At 51.5% G+C, this 24,351-nt stretch overlaps 2 protein-coding genes across 2 annotated transcripts in view; both read left to right on the forward strand.

Annotated features, from left to right (window-relative positions):
- Positions 1-24,351, forward strand: part of GTF2IRD2B (GTF2I repeat domain containing 2B) — a 360,110-nt gene that overhangs the window by 165,384 nt on the left and 170,375 nt on the right. The window lies entirely within an intron of this gene.
- The window catches only part of CASTOR2 (cytosolic arginine sensor for mTORC1 subunit 2), a 46,455-nt gene continuing 33,480 nt past the window's right edge, over positions 11,377-24,351 (forward strand). The window contains exon 1 of the mRNA XM_081053379.1: positions 11,377-11,598. Coding sequence (XP_080909505.1) covers positions 11,486-11,598 — 113 coding nt within the window. The 5' untranslated portion in view covers positions 11,377-11,485. The remainder of the gene's footprint in view (positions 11,599-24,351) is intronic.

The raw sequence follows: 24,351 nt of genomic DNA on the forward strand, positions 1-24,351 counted from the left end.
TCATTAAATAATTAAGATTGTGATTAGGGATGGAGGAGAAGGAGAAAGGGAAGATGTCCTTGTTTTAACCTAAACTCTGGTCTTCCGGGATTTAAGGATATCCAGTCGATTCCAGTGAAGTTACTCCCAAGAGTTTGTGAGCAGGACCCAAGAGCTTCCCAGGAAGTGACTCATCCTGAGGGAAGAGAAGTAAATGTAAGGCCCAACTGGATGGAACAAGACCAGTTCCTCAGGTTGGCCCTGAGCTCAGCCTTACGGATCCACGTGTGAGTTCCACAGAAGGACAATGCAAGAGAAAATTGGAAGAACCCTGTATCAGGGATCTATTGCAGTGAAATAAACCATGGCAAACTTAGTGGCTTCGAACAACAGCAAACATTTATTTTATTCATGAATTCATAGTTTGGGCACGGCTCAGTGGGGACAACTCATCTCTACTCCAGGCAGCGTCATCTAGGTTGGCTGAGGCTGAACGATCTCCTTTTCAACATGGCACACGTATGTGGCTGGCAGGTAAGTGCAGGCTGTACTCAGAGAACCTCAGATCCTCTCCACGTGCTCTATGGGCTTCCTCGTGGCATAGTAGCTAGATTCCATGAGCAAGAAAACCAGTAGGAGCCACATCACTTTTTATGACCCATTGTGTCACTTCTGGTACAGTCACAGTCTATCCAGATTCAAAGAGAGGGAGAAGGGTCAAAATCACATTCCATGAAGACCATGAGTGATAGGAGATATTTTTGGAAAGTACAATCTGCTGGAAGGCCTTTCCCCAAAACTTCTGCACAATTCTGAGAGCAGATACGGCACATTTTGTAGTTGTGTGACCACGGATAGCCAGCCTAGAGGAACAACCGAGGAGAGGAAACTCCTTTTTAGGGTGATGAGGCAGCTCAGAGGCCAGGGCTGTGGCCAACTCAGGCTTCATGTGAAAGATGTCCTCAGTTTTCCAAGGAGCTGAGGACACAGCAGGGGAAGGAGACTCCAGCTACAGCACATCTGTCTTGGGCTCAGCAGAAAGTTTGAAAGCAGCCACCCCAGCTTGGAAGTCTGTCATAGGAGGAGGGAGAAGGTGGTGCCATGCAGTGGGAGAATGTGAGCACAAGTGAGACACACCCTGGGGCTCCTGGAAATAACAGCAGAAACTTTGAAAGGCATAGAAGTGAAAAAAAGAAACAGGCATAGAGGTCCCATTATTGCAGGAAGGAAATAAGCTAGAGGAATGCTTTATCTTGATGTAACTTCATTTTGATCCCCAGACTGGGGAAAGATAACTTATAAGAAAGAATGTACATGATGTGCCTAGCACATGATAGGACCTCAGCAATTGCTCTTCTGGACTGTCTTGATATGTTCCCCACCCATAATGAGCCTTGATTATTCTACAGGGCAGGAGCACTAGGCGTGAGGTTCTGTTAGGGGTCCACCACCCAGAGGGCCCTGTGGCTGTTCACCAGCAGATAACGCCTATGCAGTTGATACAAGGTCCCCAAACCCCTATTAGGATGGACAGAGGTCTGGCACTGCAGCACTAAGTGGCCAGGCCCCGTCTGAAAGCTAATGAGTTCCCATCAGGGCCAGGACCATAGGAACCAGGATAGGGTCAGGGCCAAGAGCCAAGCTGGACCAGGCAAGGGTTTTCCCCAGAGAGGATGAAAGAACACTATATTGGTTTCCTGTGGCTGCTGTAACAAATGACCACAAGTTTCGTGGCTTAAAACAGCAGAAAGTTATTCTGTCACAGGTCTGGAGAGCAGAGGATCAAAATCGGTAACACTGGGCTGAAATCAAAGTGTCATCAGGGCTGTGATTCGGTCCGGAAGATCCAGGGAGGAGTCCCGGTGCCTGGATTCTGATGGCCACTGACATTCCTCGGCTTGTGATCACATCACCACAATCTATGCCTCTGCACTCAGATCGCTTCCTTCTTCTGTGTCAAATCTCCTGCTGCCTCTCTTTTGTAAAGACACTGTGAATAGAGCAGGACCACCTGCATAATCCAGGCTAATCTCCTCATCTCAACAGCCTTAACTTTATCACATCTGCAGAGACCCTTTTTCTATATAAGGTAACATTCATGGGTTTCAGGGTTTAGGACTTCCATATCTTTGGAGTCATTATCAGCCACAAGTACAGACACAGGAGTGAATCTGAGTGATGAATAGGAGGGAGGCTAAGGTCAGAGCGTGAGGAACAAGGTGTGGAGAGAGTGAGGGGAGGAGGGCATGTTAACAGGGACCCATCTGGGGTCAGGAACCAAGGAGTCAAAAGCCGGTCAGGAAGCCAGGCAGAGATGAGGCCAGCAGTGCGAGTCATGGGCTGAAGAGACCCCTATAGCTGGTCCCTCCAGACCAGAACAAGACGCAGAGGGCAAATGCCAGAATCCTACCATAAGCGGAATGCAGGATTGAACAGGAGAAAGCTACTGGAGCAGTGGGGGAAGGCCAAGCAAGCCATTCACCCACACCGACCTTTGGACAAATTAGAAAATACATTCCTTTCTCAGGATGCTTTACTTCCATTTTTGGAAAATTATTATAACGTGCTGATTTTGTAAGAGCAAGCAAGCTTCACTGCTTTGTTGGGCAAGTATTGTAATTAACACGAATCTAATGGCAGCCCTTAGATGTACCCAGATTCTGCACCTCCATATGTGTTGCACAATATGTGTGTCCAATAGAGGTGCGAAGGAGAGAGACAGCTCAAGGAGCTCCCAGCTCGAGGTTTGGACCAGGTCCACAGGTGGGTTCTGATGCTGCCCACAGCTGGGGTTTTACACCCATCCCTCCATCTCCTATTTGCCCGAGTGGGCAGTGTCCATTGACATGGTAAAGGTGGGGTGGGCAGATGAGCAGGAGGTGAAGGCCTTGAAGGCTGTTTTATTTGGTGCTGACGGTATGATTCCAGTTCAGAGCCATAGATGTGAATGTTCCCAGGACCAGCAGCAAGCACAATTTCCTCTGAGAACTTTGTCTCAGGGCCGTTTCACTACCCAGTCACAACTGCCATTAATTGACCATCAGCCACGCGCCAGGCACTGCCCTCTTAGCCATACACAGCCATGTCAGTGTTATCATCCCCATTCTATAGATGATGAAACTGAGGCATCAGGAGAGTAAGTGACTTGCTTGGGGAAGGAAGTCCAAGGTTGAGATTTACCCCAGGCTGCTGACTCCATGCCAACTCCCACGAGGAGACGGAAAGTTCCAGCTGAGAATGCCATGACAACATGCCTGGTGCACTCAGTCTCCTGAGCCCAGATCCAGCCTTCCATCACCTTGGGCCTGGGGCACGAACGACACCTGACCCACTCACTCTGTGTGGAAGTTGAACAGTAAATTAAAGGGCTTCATTGTCTCATCAAACACTTTGGAAAGGCTGGTGCATTAACTGCAATCAAGTTCTGAAAGGTTCTCTGTCGCTGGAAGGAATGTCCCCTGATAAATTGCTCTTTTCACCAAGATGTGGCTAATATCTCACGAGCGATTCCAGCAGTGTCCACTGCAGATGTTTCTGCATCTTCACAAAGGATTTTGAAGAACAAGATTGCTTCCCAAGAGAGCAAATCATCTTTGCAATGTCCAAAAAGATGCCCTCGGTACAGCTCCCTCTCCTATGACCTAGTGAAAAGAAACTATGGGGCTGCTTCAAGTCTGGGGTCACTCAGGACCCCCAAGACACCTCCCCAGTGGCCAGTCACCACAGGTGCCCCGTGAGTCATTTCACAAGCCTTGAATAAACACCACTGTGGAAAAAGCCACATGTCCCAGTACTTCCCTCTCTGGACTAGACTGTGTTAGTTCCACAAGATTCAGTGATGGTCTTCCTGTCTCAATTTAATGACCAACATCTCACCACTTTTCTGGGAGGCAGGCAGCCAGAGACTGGCATTTCAGTCATGAAACTGACACACAATTTACCCAAAATCACACCTTCAGAATCTCAGGCCCTGGCCTTCCCCAGATTTAGTCCACAAAGAGCTGTGGTAGGTTCAGCCTTAGGAACAGGCAGAATAACAGCAACCATTCACATCCGTCAGGCACTTCCCATTGGTCAGGCCTGTAAGCAGCACCTACACTCACCATCTCGAATCCTGATAACCACCCCAATTTACAGATGAGGAAACTGAGGCACAGTAATATAAATGGTAGGGGTGTGGAGGCCCCTCAGCCTCTATCTTCCATTGTGTCAACATTTTGGTTCTTGGAGATTATGCAAGCTGGTTCTCAGACACAGATTATGATACATACAAAGAAAAGGAAAGGAAAGGAAGGGAAGGGAAGGGAAGGGAAGGGAAGGGAAGGGAAGGGAAGGGAAGGGAAGGGAAGGGAAGGGAAGGGAAGGGAAGGGAAGGGAAGGGAAGGGAAGGGAAGGGAAGGGAAGGGAAGGGAAGGGAAGGGAAGGGAAGGGAAAGAGGAGAAAAGAGAAGAAAAGAAAAGAGAAGAGAAAAAAAGAGGAAAAAGTCTGAAAGGGCACAGGCTGAGGAGTACGTAGGAAGGGGGAGGAGACAGGAAGAGGGTATGGAAGGAAATGATTCAAGATGAAGAGAGAGAGAAGAGGAAAATATTCAGTGGTCTCTCGTCCTGCCTTAGCCCTGCCCAAGGATGGCACAAGAAAGGGGCTGACTCCTGCTATAACCATGGCACCTAATATTCACTCATCAATTCAATTGATGGGCATTCCTTAAGTACCTCTGCAGGCTCAGCCCTGGCATTGGCCCTTGGGAGAGTCAAGAAAAGCCATGTCATAATAACTATGTGTGGCAGACTAGTCAAGGGATCACTGCATAAATTACATAAACATCTAATCATTATGCTGTTCACCTGAAATGAAATGAAATAATGCTGAATGTCAAAAAAAGACATTTGAAATATTAAAAGGAAAAGTGGTGTCCATAGGCTCCTCCACCCCAACCTCCCTAGCCTCAGTTTCCCAATCTGTAGTATGGACACACGAATCCCTACCTCTCCAGAGGATCAGATACAACAACACACACGCTGGCACCAAGGAAAAGGTCTGGACACACCCATTTCCTTCCTTTCCTCCTTCAATGAGGGAAACCATGGAAGCCACGAAGGAGTAGAAAGTAAGAGCCTTCCCCCTCTAAGAATTCATCCAACATAAAAAAAAAAAAAAAGAAAGAAAAAAAAGAAAGAAAGTAAGAGCCACAGAGGGGGCTTGCCTTTAAGGCCAGACTGCCAAAGAAGAGCATACCCCTGCATGCATTCATTCATTCACTGGACAAATATTTACTGTGTTTCTACCAGAAACAGCACTGGATGCTTTCCCAAAGGATTCTTTCATTTAATCCCCATGCAGGCAGGCATGAGCACACACATACACGTCGGCACATGCATACATGCACACAGCACACACTGGTGCACACACACACATGCACACCCTGTGAGAGAGGTATCATTATGCCCCTCTTACATATCAGGGAATCCGAGCAGAGAAAGTCTTAACTTGGACAGCACAGAAGGGGATAGACGTCAAATTTAGACCAGGCCTGGCTCTCTAGAATGCAGGGTTGGTTGGTTTGTTGCTTGGCTGGTTTGCTGATTGATTGGTTGGTTGGTTTCCCATAACGCACACTGTCTACCACAATGGGTCCAAATGATACCTGGTGTTTGTGTCTAAGTGTGGGTCTGTAGCAGAGAGGCTACCATCTGTTCCCTGGGAGCTCCTGGCAACGCTGAGCAGGGAAGGAAGACTCTGTCCCCAAGATCAGGATAATAGCTGGTGGGGATTAAGCTGTAACTACTTACATTAATTCAGTCCACTGTACTTTGGGGACCAGTAATCCTTTCTTGTGGAGGTGTGGGGGAGCAAGTGGGAGCATCAGAAAACTCTCTTTCTACAGCCCTGTGGGAAAGTGTGGAAAGGGGAGGTGGCAGAGGCCTAGGACTCCTCCAAATAGGCCAATGGGGCATTCATTTCATTAGGTTCCTCCCTTGCTCAAGAACCCTCTGTCACTCACCATGGCCCTCACTGCTGTTTGTCAAACTTAGGGGAGGAGATTCATGGTCAGCTCACCTAGGGACTAGATAAAGATCCAGAAAGAAGCTGGCCCCAGAATGAGATGCCCCTTGGCCAAACGGAATTCTTCTCACCCTCCCTTCCCTCATCTTTTTTCCACTCCCACCCTGTCTGAGCAGCCTGTGCTGAAAAAGCCCAGGCCAGGCATTAGCTGGGCAGAGTGAGAAGTCCTGCCTGTCTCTGGGAGTTGCTTTCTTGGGTCCAGAGACTCCAGGCTTAAGTGGAAAGTGGTATCTGGAGTCTACACTCCCCCACCCCAACCCACCACAGCAGGGTGATGGAGGCCTGGAGAGCTTCCAGGATCTTAGAAGCAGGATAGGGCCTGGGCCTGGGTATTTTCACCAAGTGTCCCTGGTCATTCTGACACCATCCACAGTTTGAGAACGATTGCCCTACAGCTGTGCAGTCCAATAACAATGTAATTCAAGCCATATGTCATTTTGAATTTTAAAAAGTAAAAAGAAACAGATGAACTTAATTTTAATAATATATTCTACTTACCCTAATAGCCAAAATATTATTATTTCAACATGTAATCAATATAAAAAATTGAGATATTGAGACATTTTACATTCTTTTTTCCATACCAAGACTTTGAAAGCCAAGGTGTATTTGACATTTCTAGCTCGTTGCCATTCAAATGCTTATTTTCATCCACAATACTTGATCTGTATTTAGGTTTCATAGATTTCCATAACCAAGTTCTCTCAAAGTAGTGGGATCAACTCATCCCAGTTTACCTAAGTCCTGGTTTTAAAACCCCAGTCCCAGGAAAACCAGGACAACTCGTCACCCTGTTCCAAACTTACTTGAACATTTTCCAATAACTGAATCAAGCATTCATTTTTAAATTTAAATGAATTAAAATGAAGTGAAATTAAAACTTCAGTTTCTCACTACATTTCAAGTGCTCAATAGCCATGTTTGGCTATTGCTACCGTATTGGAGGACGTGGGTCTAGGGGGCAGGAAGTCCCTTCCCCTTTACAAGTGACCAGCCATGAAGGGTCTCGCCTTCCCTGGTTTTCTTAACTGGGCTGTGGTTTCTTCATGGCCCCTAAAGGGCCTTAACCAGAGGTATGGAAGAGCTACTCTGACAATGTGAGGAGGATGGAATGGGCATTAGAAGGCCACTGTAACCATCTGGGACAGGAAAGTTATGTCCTGACATGGAATTATGATGGTCCAGATGGGGAGAGAAACAGGATTAGAGAGGTGTGCAGTATATGAAATCATTAAGACTTGGTGATTAGTCAGACATTGGGGGGTCAGCAGGAGGCAAAAGGTAACAATCTAGGGTGATTCTGTGGTCAACCTCTCCTGTCTCCCATCACAACCACCGGTTTGATTCCAGGGTGGATCAGTTATCTATTGCTGCTTAGCAACCCAGCCTAAAATGTAGTGGCTTAAAACCATCAGTATTTTATTGTGATCTCTCATGGTTCTAGAGACTGATTAAGCTCAGCAGAATGCTTCTTGATCAGTGCCTCTCATGTGCTTGCGACCAAGGCGTCCTCACCACATGCCTGGTGGTGACGCTGGCTGTCAGCTGGAACCTCAGCTGGGGGTGCTGGCTGGAATACTGCTATTGACCAAACTGTGTCCACCCCACCACCACCAGCAAATTCATATGTTGAAGCCTTAACCCCCAGTACCTCAGAATGTAACTGTGTTTGGAGATAGGGTCTTTAAAGAAGTAATTACGTTAAATGAGGTCATTAGGGCGGGCCCTAATCTAATAGGACTAGTGTCCTTCTAAGGGATTAGGACACAGATATGCATAAAAGGAAGACTAGGTGAGACCCAGGGAGAGGGTGGTCAACTCTAAGCTAAGGAGGGAGACCTCAGAAGGAACCAGCTTTACCAACACCTTGATCTTGGACTTCTAGCTTCCAGAATTGTGGAAAAATAAATATGTGTTGGTTAAGTCCCCCAGTCTGTGGCACTTTGTTATGCAGCTCTACCAAACTAATGCAAATACCTATGTGTAGTCTTGCCTGTGCCTCATGCTTCCCCATGGCACGGCAGATGGGTTCCGAGGTGAATGTCCCAAGAGGTCCCAGTGGCGGCAATATCACCTGTGATGACCTAGTTTCATAAGTCAGGTGGGTCATTTCCTCTGGAGTCACAGGCCTGTTCAGATACAAGGGGAGGGAACATAGACTCACCTTCTGATGGGATGATGATCAATGTCATGTTGCAAGAAGAGCATGTAGAGCACAAGATCTTGTTGTGGCCATCTTGGAAAATACAGTTTGCCATAGTAGGCTGGTAACTTGAGGGACTGAGGAAAGTGTCGTTAACCTACACAGGGATTACAGGAGGAGAGGGGACGGTCTGAGGTGGATAGATGATGAGGTAGGATTTAAACAGGTTGGGTTGGTTGGCCAAGTCTGTGAACATTTGGGTGGACGTCACCAACCACTAGGAAGTTAAATATGTGAACCAGGGCCTCAGGAATATGTTTTGAGCTGGAACTGTCAATTTGGGGCCCATCAACATATTACAAGCCAGAAACTGGGTACGCCCATTGAAGCAGAGAAGATGAGGGTGGAGGAACTATATCAGCTATTGATTGCCACGTAATGAAACATTCCAAATCTAAGTGGCTAAAAGCAATGATTTACCATATTTCATGTTTCTATAGATTAGCTGGGTAGTTCCTCTTCTGGTTTTACCTGGCTCACTCATGTGGCTGCATGTAGCTGGACAGTGGGCTGGAAGGGCCAAGATGGTCCTCCTCACATGTCTGGTAGTTGGTGCCAGCTGTCAGCAGGGGGCTGGGCTCAGCTTGGACCTGTCTCTCTATGTGGTCTTTCATTTGGGCATCTTTACAGCATGATGATCTCAAGGCAGCATTCTAAGTGGGCAAGCCCCAATGCACAGGACTTAGCAAGCACAACTGCTAACACCTCATCAGCCAAAGCAAGTCACGTGGCCAAACCCAAAGTCGAAGTGGGATGTCTTACCAAGAGGCATGATTCACTGGCAGCTTATTACTGTAAAAATACACTACAGAAAGGAACACCAGGGGGGCCTCTACTCATTTAAGGGTTAGGCAAAGAAGAAACCAAAGATGGAAACCCAGAAGAACCAGAGAAGGACCAGAAGAGTGCAGTGCAAAGGAATCAAGAAGGGAGTGAATTCCACTGGGAAAGTTCCAAGCTGGCACTTGCATGACTTTGAGAGTGAATGTCTAACCCTACTCCAAGCCGGAAATTATCCTCTGGGTTTCGCAACCCAGAGGCCAGTTTCTTTAACATCCCAATATTAATTTCAGTAGTCACAAAAATCTTAAGCACCAAATACAACTCTGTGAAAGCAATTCTGCAGGTCAAACTAAAACAGTCTAAATTTGCACACTTTATGATGGTCTGGCTTGATTAAATGGAAAACCCACAGTGTTTTCAAATGTTTTTGACCAAGACCCACAGTAAGAAATACCTTCACCTCAAGATCCGGTGCATGCATGCACACACACACGCTCCCACACACACATACACACGTATACATGCACACATGTACACACATGGCCAGAATGAAAGTTTCCTGAAACATAGAAAAGATAATAGTAACTTACCCTTACTATGTGCAAAGATCTGTGCCATTCTCTACTCATTTTTTTTTTTTAAATGCTAGTCGTGCCCTGCTAAATTGATTTTACCATGCACTCATGGGTCATGGCCTGTAGACTAAAAAACACTGACTTGGCCATCCAGAGCAGAAGTCAGAGAACTGTCCGATTCCTGCCTTTAGCTTTGTTTGGTTTCACCTGTTGGTTGTTTATTTTAAAATGGAATTTTAAGTCTTCAGGAAGATTTCCCTTCTCCTGCACCATTTCCGACTATCTGATACCCAACTGCTTCATACATTTCTGTTACTTGCCTAGCCCCTGAATGCGTTTCTGTTTGGGCCTTTTAGATCTCTAGATTCTAAAGGAATAGATGTATGTATTTATGCGTTCCATAAATACTGAATGTGTGTCTCACACATTGCAGGCCCTGGGGATACAGCAGAACAGACAAAAATCACTACCTTCATGGAGCTGAGATTCTAGAAGAGGAAGACAGAAATTTAAAGAAATCTATTCTTTATTCGAGGGTATTAAATTCTTTAATGAAAATAGAATAGGAAGGGATCAGCGTGCTCTAAGAGCAAGCAGATTGCAGGCTTCACGGCCTATTGTGGAAATGAGGGAGCCTAACAGAGAAGGGCTACCTAAGGGCTACCTAACAGAGAAGGGCTGAGCGCGTGCAGGGACACAGCCAGAATATCCCTCAAAAAGAAGAGTTCCCCGCCTGCCCCAGCAGGTAGACCTGACCCATTACACTGGCAAATTACTCTGCCAAAGGGCAAAGCACCAGTAACTTTAACCTAGAAAATTTCAAAACCGGTCAGCCATTGCGGGGTAAGTCGCTGGCGCATTGGCCCTGGGATGGGAAGCCCTTCGGAGGTACTTCAGACTTTTCCCCAGTTCGGCCTTCACCGTCGCCAGCACCCGCTCTCACCCGGGATAAAGGCCCCCCCATTAGCTCTGCACACAGGAGCCCTCTCCACCGTCCTCCCGGTGACTGCGCCTGCCTTATCTCTGCCTCTCCTCCCGCACATTTTCCGCTCCAACAAAGCCAAACACAGCCCCGTGGCGGCTTTCACGCTTCTATGCCTTTGGACACGCGGTTCCTTCTGCCTGGAAGGCCCTGCCCCACTCCTCGGCGAGCTTCCATTCATCCTTCAGAACCCAATCTGGGCGCCCCCTCCTCCTGGAAGCCCCTTTCGACCCCTCGCTGCCTCGTTGTCCCCGGCGCCCCGCTCTGTTTTGCTTCTCTGCACTGAAATCACTGGCTTCTCCAGCTGTCTCCCCCCCCGGACTGGGGCCTCCTCCAGCGGTGGAGTTGGGCTGGCGACTCGCTTTGCACCCCAAGGCGCTCAGTGCCGAGCTCTGAGTGACAGTGCTTTCCCCCGGGCGCAGGCTGGCGCGAAAGCCCCCACTGCCGCCCTCCGCGTCCCCGGTGGACCCGCAGGGCCCCGCACTCGCGCACTTCCCCGGCAGCGGTCGCCCCCTCGCGCGGCCGCCAGCCCCTGACATCAGCCGCCGGCCGCGCCGGGCGCAGCGCGACTACAAGTCCCGGCACGCCCCGCGGCGGCCGCGCATGCCCAGCGGGCCGGCGTTTGAGTGGCAAGTTGTTTGTTCCAGCGCACACCAGCTGCTCTCCGCGCCGGGCGCCGTGCGCCGCCGCTCCGCCAGCGCTGCCGCCCGAGCCTGCCGCCCGCGGCCCCTCGCCGCTTGGCGGGCCTCCCCTTTGTCCGCCCGGGCGCGCCCGCCGCCGAGCTCCCGGTCCCGGGCCGGCTGCCCGCGGCGCTCGGGGCCGGCTGGGCGCGCAGGGGGCGGGGGCCGCGGCTCGCCCCCCGCCGATGAGCCGCCGCGGAGCGCGCAGCGCGGGCGGACGATGGAACTCCACATCCTGGAGCACCGGCTGCAAGTTGCCAGCGTCGCCAAGGAGAGCATCCCGCTCTTCACCTACGGACTGATCAAACTTGCCTTCCTGTCCTCCAAGACCAGGTGAGCGCGCGGGGACGCGGGCCGGCCGGGGGAGACAAAGGCGCTCCCGGCGGCGGTCCTCGCCGCCGCCGCCCGAAAACAACTTCCAGCCCCGGGCAGCGCCTCCGCCCCGCCTCCCGCCTGTTGGTGACAAAGCCGTCCCGACTGCGCTCACACGGGGAGCTCGCCTCCCGACCCCCCACGTGCACCCCCGCCGCCGTCCCCCCCCGTCTCGGCCCTCTCCCTCCCCGCCCCTCCCCGGGATCCCGAGGGTCGCCGAGGCTGCACGGACGAAGCCGGGAATGAATGAACGAACAAACGAATGAATGAAAAACAGGTGTGGGGACGCGGCGGTGGAAAAAACAAACTACCACCCCCCCTCCCCCAATCGCGCGGCGGGGCCGGCCCCCGTCGCCGGGCGGAGGGGAGGGATTCTGCTGAGCGCGGCTACCCAGAGCAGAAAATCATAAAATCATTAGTGGGTGTTTATCTCAGGGTGCTGCGAGGCTGGCGGAGGGGCGGGGGGGCTGGGGGAGAGCCGAAGAGGGGCTGCGGGGGAGGGTCGCTGTGGTTCTCCATCCTTGGGGGCTGCGAAGGTGGAGTGGGGGCTGTTTTGCCGAACCGTGGAAGGGGGAGGAGCAGGCTTGTTTATGGCTCTGCCTTGAGGCTGGGCTTGGATGCTGCAGGGGGAAAAATAGTTGAAGGCCTTGGGAGGTTGAAAAAAAAAAACAAGTTGGATTTTCCCAGTGCCAGGTCAGGTCTGACTTGACGAGCCCTGGTGGGTGCGTGGATTAGGTGTTGTTGTTTTTAAGGAGCCGGAGCCCGAGGAGTGTGAGTGAGAGCTAGCTTCTGTAACTTAAATCCCTTGTTTGTCCACCATTGTGACTGTTCAAAAGGATGAAGTTGTTGGTGGTTGGGTTTTTCAGAGGTGGGGGTGGTTCTCCCTCCCTGCAAAATGAATGAATAAATTACAGGTCAAGGTTAACGTTAAAATGACAGGGCTCCTAAACGGCTCCCTTGGGCGCTGAGCTCAGAGGAGCTCTGGGGATGCAGGGAAATAATTCAATCCGAGCCTCTTATCTGCCTGGTAAAGTTCTTGCCTGGAAATCTCACTTTAATGTGTGTGTCTGAGCTGGGAGCTCAGTCCGGCCATTGTTTTCAAGATGGAATGAGATCTGCCAGTGGCATCTTGTTTACTTTCTTCTCTGGCTGCTCGGTGGGGTATGGAAGGTTGAAATCCTTGTCTTTGCTGGGCCCTGGCTTCTTTGATTGCAAAGGTAATTATTAAACAGGTCATTTGAAAACAAAAGCCCACAGCTCAGATTCTGAATCTCCTTCTCCCCCTGACCCTCCACAGTCTCCTCTGGCTGTTGACACCCACCATCCTGCATCTACCTGCTCTCTGCCCCCCACCCCTAGCCTGTCTTGAGTTCCAAGGCTGGAGTAAGAGAAAGCGGCCTTGTTTTTCCAACCCTTGGCCCTCAGCCCCAGGCAGCCCCCTGGCTGATTTCTCGGCTACCATTCAAACCAGGATGATGAGTCAGGCTGCGGCTGTGCCGGCCCTGGGTGCCAGGAGGAGGGGGCATAGGGGGACTTCTTAAAAAGGCTGGAAGGGGCCACTCCCTCTGCCCCTTTCCCTCTTCCAGCCCCACCCAAGGGACCACTGTGGAGGACTCATAGATAGGCATGTCCTGGGGGTGAGTCCTTGCTGGCCTACCTAACTATGGAAAACCTACCCATCAGTGGGCCCTGCTTCTCCCTTTCCTGCAAGAGGCAGCTGGTCTGAGGCCCAGGTGACCAGGCCAGTCTTAAGATGACTCAGAGGTCAAAGGTCATCTCCATGTCTCCAGAGTTTGGCTCTAGAAGGTGCTGAGTTCATTTGTCAAATGGCGGAAGGCTGCCTCCACCACACTCAGGGCCAGGACACTGACTTCAGGTTGTGACTGCCCCCCTCATTGCTTGCATGACTGTGGCAAGGTCCCTTTCCTTCTTTGGCTCCCACTTTGTCCTTCTGTAATGGAGACAGCAGCACTTGGCCCACTAGTTTTCACAGAGCTGCTGTGTGTGTAGCATGGAGTGATGTGGAAATGGGCTCCTTAGCAAGCATAAGGCACAGTGGGTGGTGGATGTATTGTTCAATGTCGTCTCAATAGTAAGTCATCCAGGTAGAACTTTTGGTCCTCTTTGATCCTTCCTGCCCCCAGTGATGGCCCATAACCCTGTCATTTTCCCCACTCCACCCCCAACCTAAGTTTAGCCCCAAATAGTGCAGCATTCCCCCACCACCACCAACCTGCCCCTGAGTATCTGTGCTGCCTGTTTACAAGTTTTCAGTCCTTCCCTGTAGGGTCAACTCCTTGCTTTGGCATTTGAGGCCTTTCCAGATCTGGATCCAGAATCCTCCTCTTCAGCCACTCTCTGGCAAGCACTTGGGTGACCCACAGTTTACTTATCCTTCCCTTCACACCTCCTACTTTAGTGCTACCATCTCCACCTAGAACCCCCATCCCAGTAAATTCCTATTCAAGCCTCCAGATCTGGTGATATCACCCTGAAGCTTTGCTGAACCCCCCTCCCCTCCACCCCCAGCAGACTTAATCACTTCCTCCCTCTGTGTCTACCTGAGCGCAGGCTTGGGGAAGAGGATAGCATTGGTGGATACCTGAGGTGTGTGGGGTGCAGCTGGGTCCATGAGATGTTGAGCTACCCTGCCCCTCCCCAGCCCAGGACCTGCTGGGAGAGAAAGACAGAGGTGACCACAAACAATACAGCAGTGGAGTCAGGGAAGGGGAGTGTAGTGGGGGTGGGGGGGTGTTGGGGGACTGCCTGAGGGAGGCAGGTGGGTTTCCTGCAGGAGGTGGCACTGGATCTTAGGGCTTTAAAATAGGAATTAGCTAGGTGGGAAAGGGGATCCTGGTCCCAGATCCTGCATCTACCACAGGACAGCTCTCTGCATTAGGTTGTATACCCGATTTGCAAAGGACTCTGAGGCTCAAAGGTTACGTGACTTGCTCAAGGTCACACAGTAAGTGGTGGAGCAGGACTTGAATCTGCATCTTTCTGGCGTAAGCTCAGAGATTTGCTTTGACAGGTTGCAAATGATGCCCACATCCAACAGTTATGTCCAGCCCTTCTGTTTTCAGCCCATTGTTCTCAAGGCTTTAGAAGCACAGAGTGGCACCTGCAGGCTTTCTGTATCTGCCTTTGTGGGCCTTTTCTCCACCAGGAATGTTTGTCTCTCATCGCCTCCCATCTAGATTTCTACTTCCTGATAGCCCAGCTCAGATACTCCCTCCACTTAACCTTTCATCACTTCTCAACTTTTGTCCAGAAGAGCGTATTGTTTGCTTGTCTTATTCTCCCACCTAGACTGTAAACTTTATGCTTAGGAGGCTTTTTGTGCATCTTTTTATCTACTCCCCACCCCTCCCCGTACCAGAGATAATAGAGCCACCGTTTATATCACCATCTATCACAAAGAAGTAAAGAGGTGAAGACACTGGGTTTGGAAAAGTAAAGTGGCTTTCTCAAGGTCACACAGCTGGGAAGAAACAGAATTGGGATTTGAATCAGGTCCTATCTCCACTGTGCTTAGCACACTGTTTTGTAAGCACTTAGTAACTGCCTGTTTGATGGATGTCCCACTCGTGCACAGAGTGACCCAGATTTCAGCCAGTCCCTTATGAGTGCCCTGGGGGCCGGAAAAGGCATGGCAGGCAGAATCACACCTGGAGAAGCAAGGTCCAGTGCAGTGCCTCCTGGCCCTGCTCTCTGCCCCAACTCAGAGCACCATCTGGGTGTGACCGGAATAGGGGACAGAAGGCCAGCTGAGAGCACTTGTTCTAGGCATGAAGCTGGTCTCGAGGCGAGACCCTGGGTGAGCAAAAGCAAGGCTGTCCACGGAGCTGTCCTTCTGCCCTTTGATCCCCTGAGGTTCTGTGTAGCCTGGCTGAGGACCCACTTCATCCTTCTCTCCAGCCTCATCTCTCCTGGCTCCCAGCCATACAGACCCACACACCCACACACACTCTACGGTGTCTCTAGCCTCACGCCTTTCTTCTGTCTGCCTGGAATGTTACTCTTTGCCCTACCTGCCCCCTTCGTCCACCTGCTCATCCCTTTAGGTTCCGTTTTCGCCTCACTACCTTTAGGAAATCTTCCTTTAGTGCACAGCTGAGCGTAGACCCTTCCTCTGGTATGATGGGCTTAATCTCAAGAAGATGAAATGTGACCCCACCACGGAATATCAGCAAGATGCTTTGGGCTACAAATAACAAAAAGCCATGACTTAGCTGGCCTAAATAGTAAGAAGTTTGAACTTTGTATGATAAGATGTTATCAGTGGGGCTGCTCTAGAATTGGTAATTTAAAGGCTTAATGGTGTCATCAAGAACCCAGGTCTTCCTGCCTTTCTATGTGGCCATCCTTGGCATGACGGTGTGGCTCCCTGTGGAATGGCTGGGGCAGCTCCAGGCCTTCGGGGCAGTCGGGAGGAGATCTAGTGGAGGGACAGGGCTATTATCTCCAGGAGTCTCTGAGAAAACCTTTCCAGGAACGTGCCCTACTCCTGCATGGACTCCCTCATCTCACCAGTCAGACTGGGTCAGGTGAACATGCTTGAACCAATCAGGTGCACAGGGAGTGAGACCATCACAGACCAGTCAGGATTCACCACTGCAGCCGGGGCCTGTGGCCACCGGGAGTTGGAGGCTGGTGTGGTGCTTCTGGGACTCACATTTGCTCTCCACAACCCTGTAAGGCAAAACTGGGAATAGTTAATAAGTATACAGGAAAAACACCTATGATAACTCCAACTTGGCTGGATTGTCCCCCTTTTACAGATGAGGAAACCAAGGAACTTGAGTGCCCAAGGACATACAGAAGTGGCAGAGCTGGGATTTGAATCCAGGAAGTCTGGTGGTAGAACCTGTCTTGATGACCGCTAGGCCAGGCCTAAAAGCACACCAGTTTGGGCATGCCTTTCCCAGGGGCCACTCAGCAGAGGTGTCTCACCCCTCCCCCAGCAACAAAGGGGAGGGCAGGGGGCAAGATCATTATCCTGAAATGTATTCAGGTGTGGGAAACTGCAGCACCCTTTTCTTTCTTTCCTTCCTTTCTTTTTTTTTTTTCCTGTGAAATGCTCTTATCTTTAAATTCCATCCTAAAAAGTCCATCTCTTTTTGAGTGGCCAAAAAAAAACCACATAGGTGAGTCTGTAGTAAGCACATGCGCGCAGAAATCCATACTGCCTGCCCTGGCCAATCTGCTGTCTGCAGGTAGGGCCCCAATCCCTCTGTCTCCAGGGCAGTGTCACCCGCACAGCCAGAGCCCTCTGAGCAGGAGAATAGCATGAGCAAAGGCCTGGAGGCTGGAAAGAGAAAGGTGTATGCAGAATGCAGGCTGTGACGTGTGGCTGCCACAACCACAGCCCGGGGTTGCAGTGCATGGGTTCATGCAGAAACCCTGCAGCGTGCACCTGCTACGTGTAGGGCGCCCTAGGAAACACAAAAGGAGCTTCTGTCCAGAGGGAAGGAAAGGTGTGTTGTCCGCCAAAGCTAGAGGGTGAGAGGCCCAAAGGCTGGACGGGAGGGAACAGCTGGTGCTGCAAGGGCCCAGGGGAGCCCTGGGGCCAAACGTGGGGGATGCCACTCTTCACTCTGAATCCCTGTCCACAGCTCCGCCTTCTCGGAGCCCTGCTCACCCTGCACCCTGCTCCTGGTGGTTCCCTCTCCTTACCTAGCATTGTGAATATGCCTTGATCTGACTTCTTCTGTCCTCTCTGGCTTTGTCCTGTCTCTACACCACACATGCCCTATTTTTAGAGTAACTCTGGAAGTTTTTAAATATCCCAAATTCCTTGACACTGTTCTCTTCGAAAGCTGGAGCTCCCCTGCCTTTACATGAAGTCTGCATTAGTGGCTTTCTTCTAACATGTAGAAGGTGGCAGAAGCGAGGCTGAGACTACCGGGCCCACTCGCGGGCTTTCATCCCTGGCTCTGCGGAAAGCCAGCTGTCCTGTGGTGAGGACACTCCAGCGTCCCTGTGAAGAGGCCTCCCACAGCAACCAGCCTGTGAGGGAGCCACCCTGACCACACATCCTCCTGCCCAGGCAAGCCTTCCGATGGCCGCAGCCCCAGCCAGCACCTTGACTGTGATGTCATAAGATGTCCTCTGCCAGAATTGCCCAGTTCAGCCACACCCAGATTCCTAACCCATGGAAACTATGAGAGAGAGAAAAGTTTGTTGTATCAAGCCACTACGTTTGGGGGTAATTTGTTATGCAATAGCTAATACAGTGACTATTCAATTTATCATCCTAATGGGGACACTTTTGAGAATAACAGAGAGCACTAAATATAATTGCCCTGGACAGCAGGACAAGCCAGAACGTGGGGTTGCCGTAGCTTTAGTGCAGCCAGACAGCTCTCGCAAGTCCTTCAACCTAACAGACTCTTCCCGGAGTCAGCAAGAGCGTCAGCTCCCCCAGGAAGCCACCCTGGGGCTGAGTGAGTGGCTTCCCGGGATCACCCATACCCCGGCGTAGGTTGGGATCGCTAGTACCCCCTGTCCTCACTTCAGGTGCATGTCCAGGCCTCAGGACCGGTGTTCCACAGCACTGACTTATCTCTTGTGGACCAAAAGAGGCCATTGTGAGGCCTGAATTGGTCTCTTCTGAGCCTGCACGTGGCTGGCAAGTTTTTTTCTTATGACAGACCTCTGGTGTGAGGAACCAGCCCTGAATAAACCAGCCTTGTCCCACCAGAGCTGGAGCAGGCGGGATCTGGTCTTCCCGGGCCCTATACCTTGGCATGGGCAGGCAGGCCCACTAAGCTCTCCAGCAGCTGACAGCTCACCCAGACCTTTAGCCCAGTTCGTTGTGCGTGTGTTAAAGCTTCTAGGGGGAATCTCTCCTCTAGGTGCCTTACATTCATCCTTCACTTAAATATAGTGTAGCGGACATACTCCGCCCTCTGAGATCTTTGCTTAAAAGCTTGGGGTCTTGTCTGTCCACCCATGTTCATAGCAGCAGGATTCACAGTAGCCATAAGTAGAAACAACTCAGGTGTGACAGATGAATGGATACACAAAATGTGGTATACACATACAGTGGAATATTATTCAGCCTTAAAAATGAAGGCCATTCTGACATGCTACAACATGGGGGAACCTTAGAATTCTGCTAAGTGAAACACGCCACAAAAAGACAAATGCTATATGATTCCACGTACACAAGGCACCTGGAGTAGTTAAGATCATAGAGACAGAAAGTGGAATGTCGGGGGCCAGGAGCTGGTGAGAGGAGGGCATGGGCAGTTGTTTAATGGGACAGAGTTTCTGTTTTGCAAAACAAAAGGAGTTCTGGAGATTGGTTGCATGACAGTGTGATTGTACGTACTACTGGACTGTACACTTAGAAATGGTTAAGATGGTAAATTTTATGTATGTTTTGCAGGGGGAAAATTTTAAAAAGAGGAGCCTAGCGAGTGGGGAAGCAAAGGGCAGTGTGGTGAGCAGACGCTAGGGCAGCGCTGGGCAGACTGAGGCTCAGGGAGAGACTCGTACCCAGGGGCTGACCGCTCTGAGCATGTTATGTATTAACTTGTTCAGTCCTCACAACAACCCTGTCACATAGGCGCAGTTACTTGTCCCATTTTACAGATGAGGAAACTGAGGCACTAAATGGTTCAGTAACTTGCTCAAGATCACAAAAACAGTAAGTGGAGAGTAGGGTTTTTGTTTTTGTTTTTAAAAACAGCTTTATTGAAACCAGGCCGGGCTTCCTAGATGTTCACCTGGACGTTTCTCTCCACCCTCAGGACCTCTGCACCAGGCCTGCCTGCCTTTTGGACCCCTCCCCACCTCACAATTTACTCCCTTTCTTGAGCAGGAAAGGCAGTAAGTGGAAATTTGTTCTCAAAGTTCAATCTTTCTCCTTGAGAACTCAAGAGTCACTGATGCATGACCGATATGATGGATTTAGAACAAACGAAGCTTAACCTCAGAGATCTTTCTTGAGAGCCTACTATGCGCCAGGCCACAGTGGGGCTCTCTGTCATTTTACACTTACCAGGGCTCTGTAGGAAGGAGGGATTGCCCGCCTGGCCAACAGGGGAGACAGCTGCTCAGTAACTCTCCCCAAGTCATGAAGCAGACACATAGCAGGTTGGGGTTCAGGCCAGCTCCCCACTTCCAGCTCTTCTCGGCTTGTGTTTCATGCTGCTCATTTCCGCTGTTAAGATGGAAGATCTTATGCTGAGGGCTGTTTCTCAGAGGATGGACATAACAGTCTAGAAAACGTGTGTTTTATCCAAGGTCCACCACTTCCCAGTTACGTGACTGTGGGCAAGTTGTTGGGAGACTCATTTCCTCCTCTTTAAAATGGGCATCTTAGTATTGACCTCTTTGGGTTGTGGTGAGGATTGACGGGGAAATTTTATGTCAGGGACTTAAGCGTTCGACACACAGTCAGCTGGTTATTCATATGACTTCAGTGGATGTTTATTGAAGACTGAAGTGCCCTGGGCTGGGCGGCAAGCATTGGCAGGGGCAGTGGTGGCCTCTGCCCCCACAGCGCTCATGGTCTGTCCTGCTTCCGAATCACCGGAAAGGATAATCTGATGGTTGCAGGATGGGATAACGAATTCTGATTTTTATTTGACGAGGAGTTTCTTTCAGATTGGAGTGACTATGGGGACTGACGTAGACTCTCCAAGGTGCTGGGGAGGGGCCGGCCAGCCGGGGAGAAAGGGTTTGCAGGCACACAGACCCGAGAACCTTTGGGGCTAGGCAGGCGGCCCCTTGTAAGCGCAGCTGATCAGAACCGAGAGCTCTGGTGTCCTTCAGCTTTTTAAAGGCGTGAGCTCTCTGCTCCCAGCAAGGGGGCCATCGTCTGCATCCCATACTGGGGAGCTCTGTCTGACCGACGTTTAGACACCCCACACTTAGACCCAAATGGTGCTCCTGCCCAGACCTGCTCCACGCTCCTCTGTCCCCACATCCATCCCATCTCCAGGTCCTTTCTCTAATCCCCGCTTCTTGGCCCCCCAATGCTTCCCCGTGTTCTCCTCCATTCAAGCCTCTCACCTGACCCTGGGGCCCTCAGGAGGAGGGTCTTGTGCCCTCTAGGCCCTCTTTCTTGGCAGGAGGGCAGCTTTGAATCCCAGAAATCGAATCCCATCCTACCCATGTGTGAACTGCTTTGGGATGAAGTCCAGACCCTGAGTGTAGCCAAGGCCCTGCCCTCTGGACTCGGCCTCCCCAAGCCCGTTTCTGCCTCTCCTCTTTCCCACTTTGTTCTTGCTACCCCCCCGCCCCTGCAGTGCCCCTTACCCTCTTCTCTAACCAGGATACTCTCTACTTTGCCCCAGATGCTCCCACCATCAGAGTTCGGTGCCCTGGCTCTGCCGTGTGTGAGCTGTGCAGCTTTGGCAGGTCACTTCCCATCTCGGAGCCCTGCTGTCCTGTCTGTAAGACAGGTCAGTGATAGTGTGAGGCAGTCGTGTCTGTGCAATCTGGAAGGTCTGGCCCCGTGAGAATGGGCATCTCTGAAGGCCGAGGCTGACAAGGGTGCAGGCTGTGTCTGTCGTCTCAGTGGGCAGGAGCATAGGGGCTCTTCCATGCTCGTCCCTCCCAGGAGCCCCCTCAGGGAATGGTCCTTCTCCATGGTCCTCAGAGCATCAAGAAGGTGTCCGTACTACGTTTAAGCTCCCACATCAAGGGCTTCAGGACAGGTACAGAGTTGTCACTCCAGCTGTGTGCTGTAAGCATAGCGACCATACAAGTCAGAGAAAACCCGCCCCACCCCATCCTTCTCAGGGTTAGAACTGGCAGCCTGCAGTAGGAGCTAGAATACTGAAAGGCAGTGGGGGGAGGTTTAGAAGGGACCTTGGACTCGACCCCCCTTCGCCCCTTCACCTTCCTTAGGGGTGAGAATGGGGCAGGTCTCTCCCCCCACCTCACCCTGCCAACCAGCAGCCGGGACCAGTCTCTGATTTTTTCTCCCCTTCCCTGATGGAAGTCACCTCCCTCCCCATTTGGCCTCTGGGCCTCCAGGTGAACGTGCCGGTCACCCAGGGCTGGGTCCCAGGCAGGTGTACTGACATGGGGGACCCTGTGGTGAGCTACCTGGGAGAACTCATGCACCCACCCAGGCTGGACCCCGAGCTGAGCAGTGCTTTTGGAATGGGTCGTCCACACAGTGTCACAACTGGAAGTGAGGGCCAGAAAGGTGTTGGGAGGTTCACCTATAAATGCCAAGGTGCCCCATTGGGCATACTGAGGAACAACAACAACAAATAGGTTCACGAGAATGAGAAGAAAGTTGAGGGGTGGGGGTGTGGCGGGGGCAGGGCACTGTCAGTGAGGAAGAGCGTGAGATCTGAGTGGGCATGCTCACTGCCACCTGTTACCGTAGTCTGCTCGGGAGGCAGTAACAAATACCACAGATTGGGAGCTTTAACAACGGAGATTTCTTGCTTTCAGTTCTGCAGGCTCCAAGTCCAAGGTCAAGGTGCTGACCAGTTTGCTCCCGGTGAGGCCCCTTCTCCGTGTCCTCAGATGGCTTCTGGGAGCACGCACACTGAGGGGAAGGAAGCGAGGTCTCTCTCCCTCTCGTAGGGGCACTGACCCTATGGGGTTCCCACCCTCATGATCTCATCTTAACCTCATGAGGCCCCACCGCCAAATGCAGTCATCACATCGGGGGCTTCAACATGTGAATTTGGGGGAACACAGACATTCAGTCCATGACACCACCTTTGGAGAATGATTTCACTTTAGTAAGTCTCAGTTTTCTTACCTGGGAAATGGGAGTGGAGCTGCTGGCCCCTGGGGTATTGTGGGAATCTCGTGCTTGTGTGTGTCCAGTGCCTGGCATCCAGAACGTCCTCAGCAGGCATCGGCCGGCCGTCACCAATGAGGTTTCCCCCAGCGCCCGCCAGACTCCATAGCCCTCAGGTGCCCCCGAGTGGTGTGGGGCTCCGGGAGATGCTCGTTTCCTGCCCGGGAGGCTGTGGTTTGGGTCCTGTCTGACCGGGCCTGCGCTGTGCTCTTTCAGCAGGGGCTGAGCATAGGTCGGGCGTCAGGAAGGCCGTGCAGGCTCTCGGTCCTCCTGTTGAGTCTGGAGATCTTGGGAGACCTCCCCACCCATCATTTACCGCCCACCACCCCTCAGCAGGGCCCAGGCTTACTAGGGGACCCAGCAGCTTCTACTGGGATCCCTGTATAGAGAGAGGATGACAGGCACCTAGCCTGCTAGGTCAGGGTCGCAGCCCCTGCCAAAGATAGGGTTGCAGATGGATGGGAGAGGCAGGAAACCCCCTCATCCTTCGCGGTTCCTCCATTCTCCTGGCAGCAGGCTGTGGCTGGGATGTGCCCTGGAGAGGACTGGTGACTGCCAGGGTCAGACACAGGTAAACAGGGCTGGGGTTTGACCCCAGGACTGCCCAGCTCTCGACGCAATGCCCCTAACCACTGTGCGCTCCCTCCTGCACCGGCTTAGTGCACCTGCTCCCATGCCTTTCCAGCCCACCATGGTCCTGCAGGAGCAGGAAGGCCTCCTTGCCGCTCTGGTTTATTTGGGTGGGTTTTTTCCCTCATTTTAAACTGTTGGTAGATAATAAATTCACAGTTTATTAGAATTCCAAAAATATACAGAGTTGCCCAGTACAAGTTCTTTCCCACCCCTGTTCCTGCCCCACAGACAGCGAGATTCGTGGGATTCTTGGTGATATTCCGTGTGTGTGTGTGTGTGTGTGTGTGTGTGTGTGTATGCAAATATGTGTATGTATTATTTCCCCCATTGTTTTTAACAAATAGTATTAAGCCATGCTCACTATTCTTGTCCGACACCATGGCTTTTTCAGCTGGCGTTTATCTTAGTCATGATTCGTATCATTCCTTTTAACTGCTGCATAGTTTTCCACAGAACTGGTGACCATTGTATCTTTAACCTGTGTCCCACGGTGGACATTTGTTCCCAACCTCCCTTGTTGTGTACATTTAATGCTGTCACGTAACCTTGTGCACAGACCTCAGTTCGCATGTGTGGGGATGTGTTTGTAGTGAATGCCTAGCCGCTGACCTCCGGGTCAGAGCACGTGTGCTGCTGAAGTCCTCCGCTGGTGCCTCCAGAGAGGGCTTCCAGTTCACACTCCCGTCAGGGTGGCCCGGGCCTGCTTCTGACCACCTGACCACACAGCGTGTCATCAGACAGCCTGAAAAGTAGGTGAAAAGACCCTCGTTATGTCACCTTCCATTTAGGGGTGTGTGCGTGTTTGTGCAGGCCCTGAAGCATTTGGTTGTCTTCTTGTTTGGGGCTCTTTGCACTGTTCATCTTATGTTTCTTGCCACCTTGCAGGTCCCCAGCTGCACGGATCTTAAGAGTCTTTCACCTCCAGAGTACCCAGCCTGTAGCCAGACCACCATAGTGAAGGCCCTGGGTTTTTTTGCTCTTGTATCTGGGTATTCGCAGCTCCTCCTTCATCCCCCGCCCCCCATGTGCAGGTGCAGGCAGCTGTCTGCTAGGCCCTGGGACTCAGGTAGCCAGACCCACATTCAACCATTCCCAGTGTGCCCAGCCGTTGAAGGTGGTTCCACCCCACCCAGGGAGTGTCCTCTTCCAGGTCAAGAGCTCTCACCTCCACGAATGTTGGAAACTCCCAGGTCCTGGCACCCCAGCCTTCCCACCCTCCTGCTGCGCTTATCTGATGGGGAGGCTCCAGGCTCTGGCACCAACTGGGCTGAGTAGCGCCCTCCCAAGGCCTATAGGCTGGC

The sequence above is a fragment of the Rhinolophus hipposideros genome (assembly GCF_964194185.1).
Source record: "Rhinolophus hipposideros genome assembly, chromosome: 7".
Taxonomy (NCBI): Eukaryota; Metazoa; Chordata; class Mammalia; order Chiroptera; family Rhinolophidae; genus Rhinolophus; species Rhinolophus hipposideros.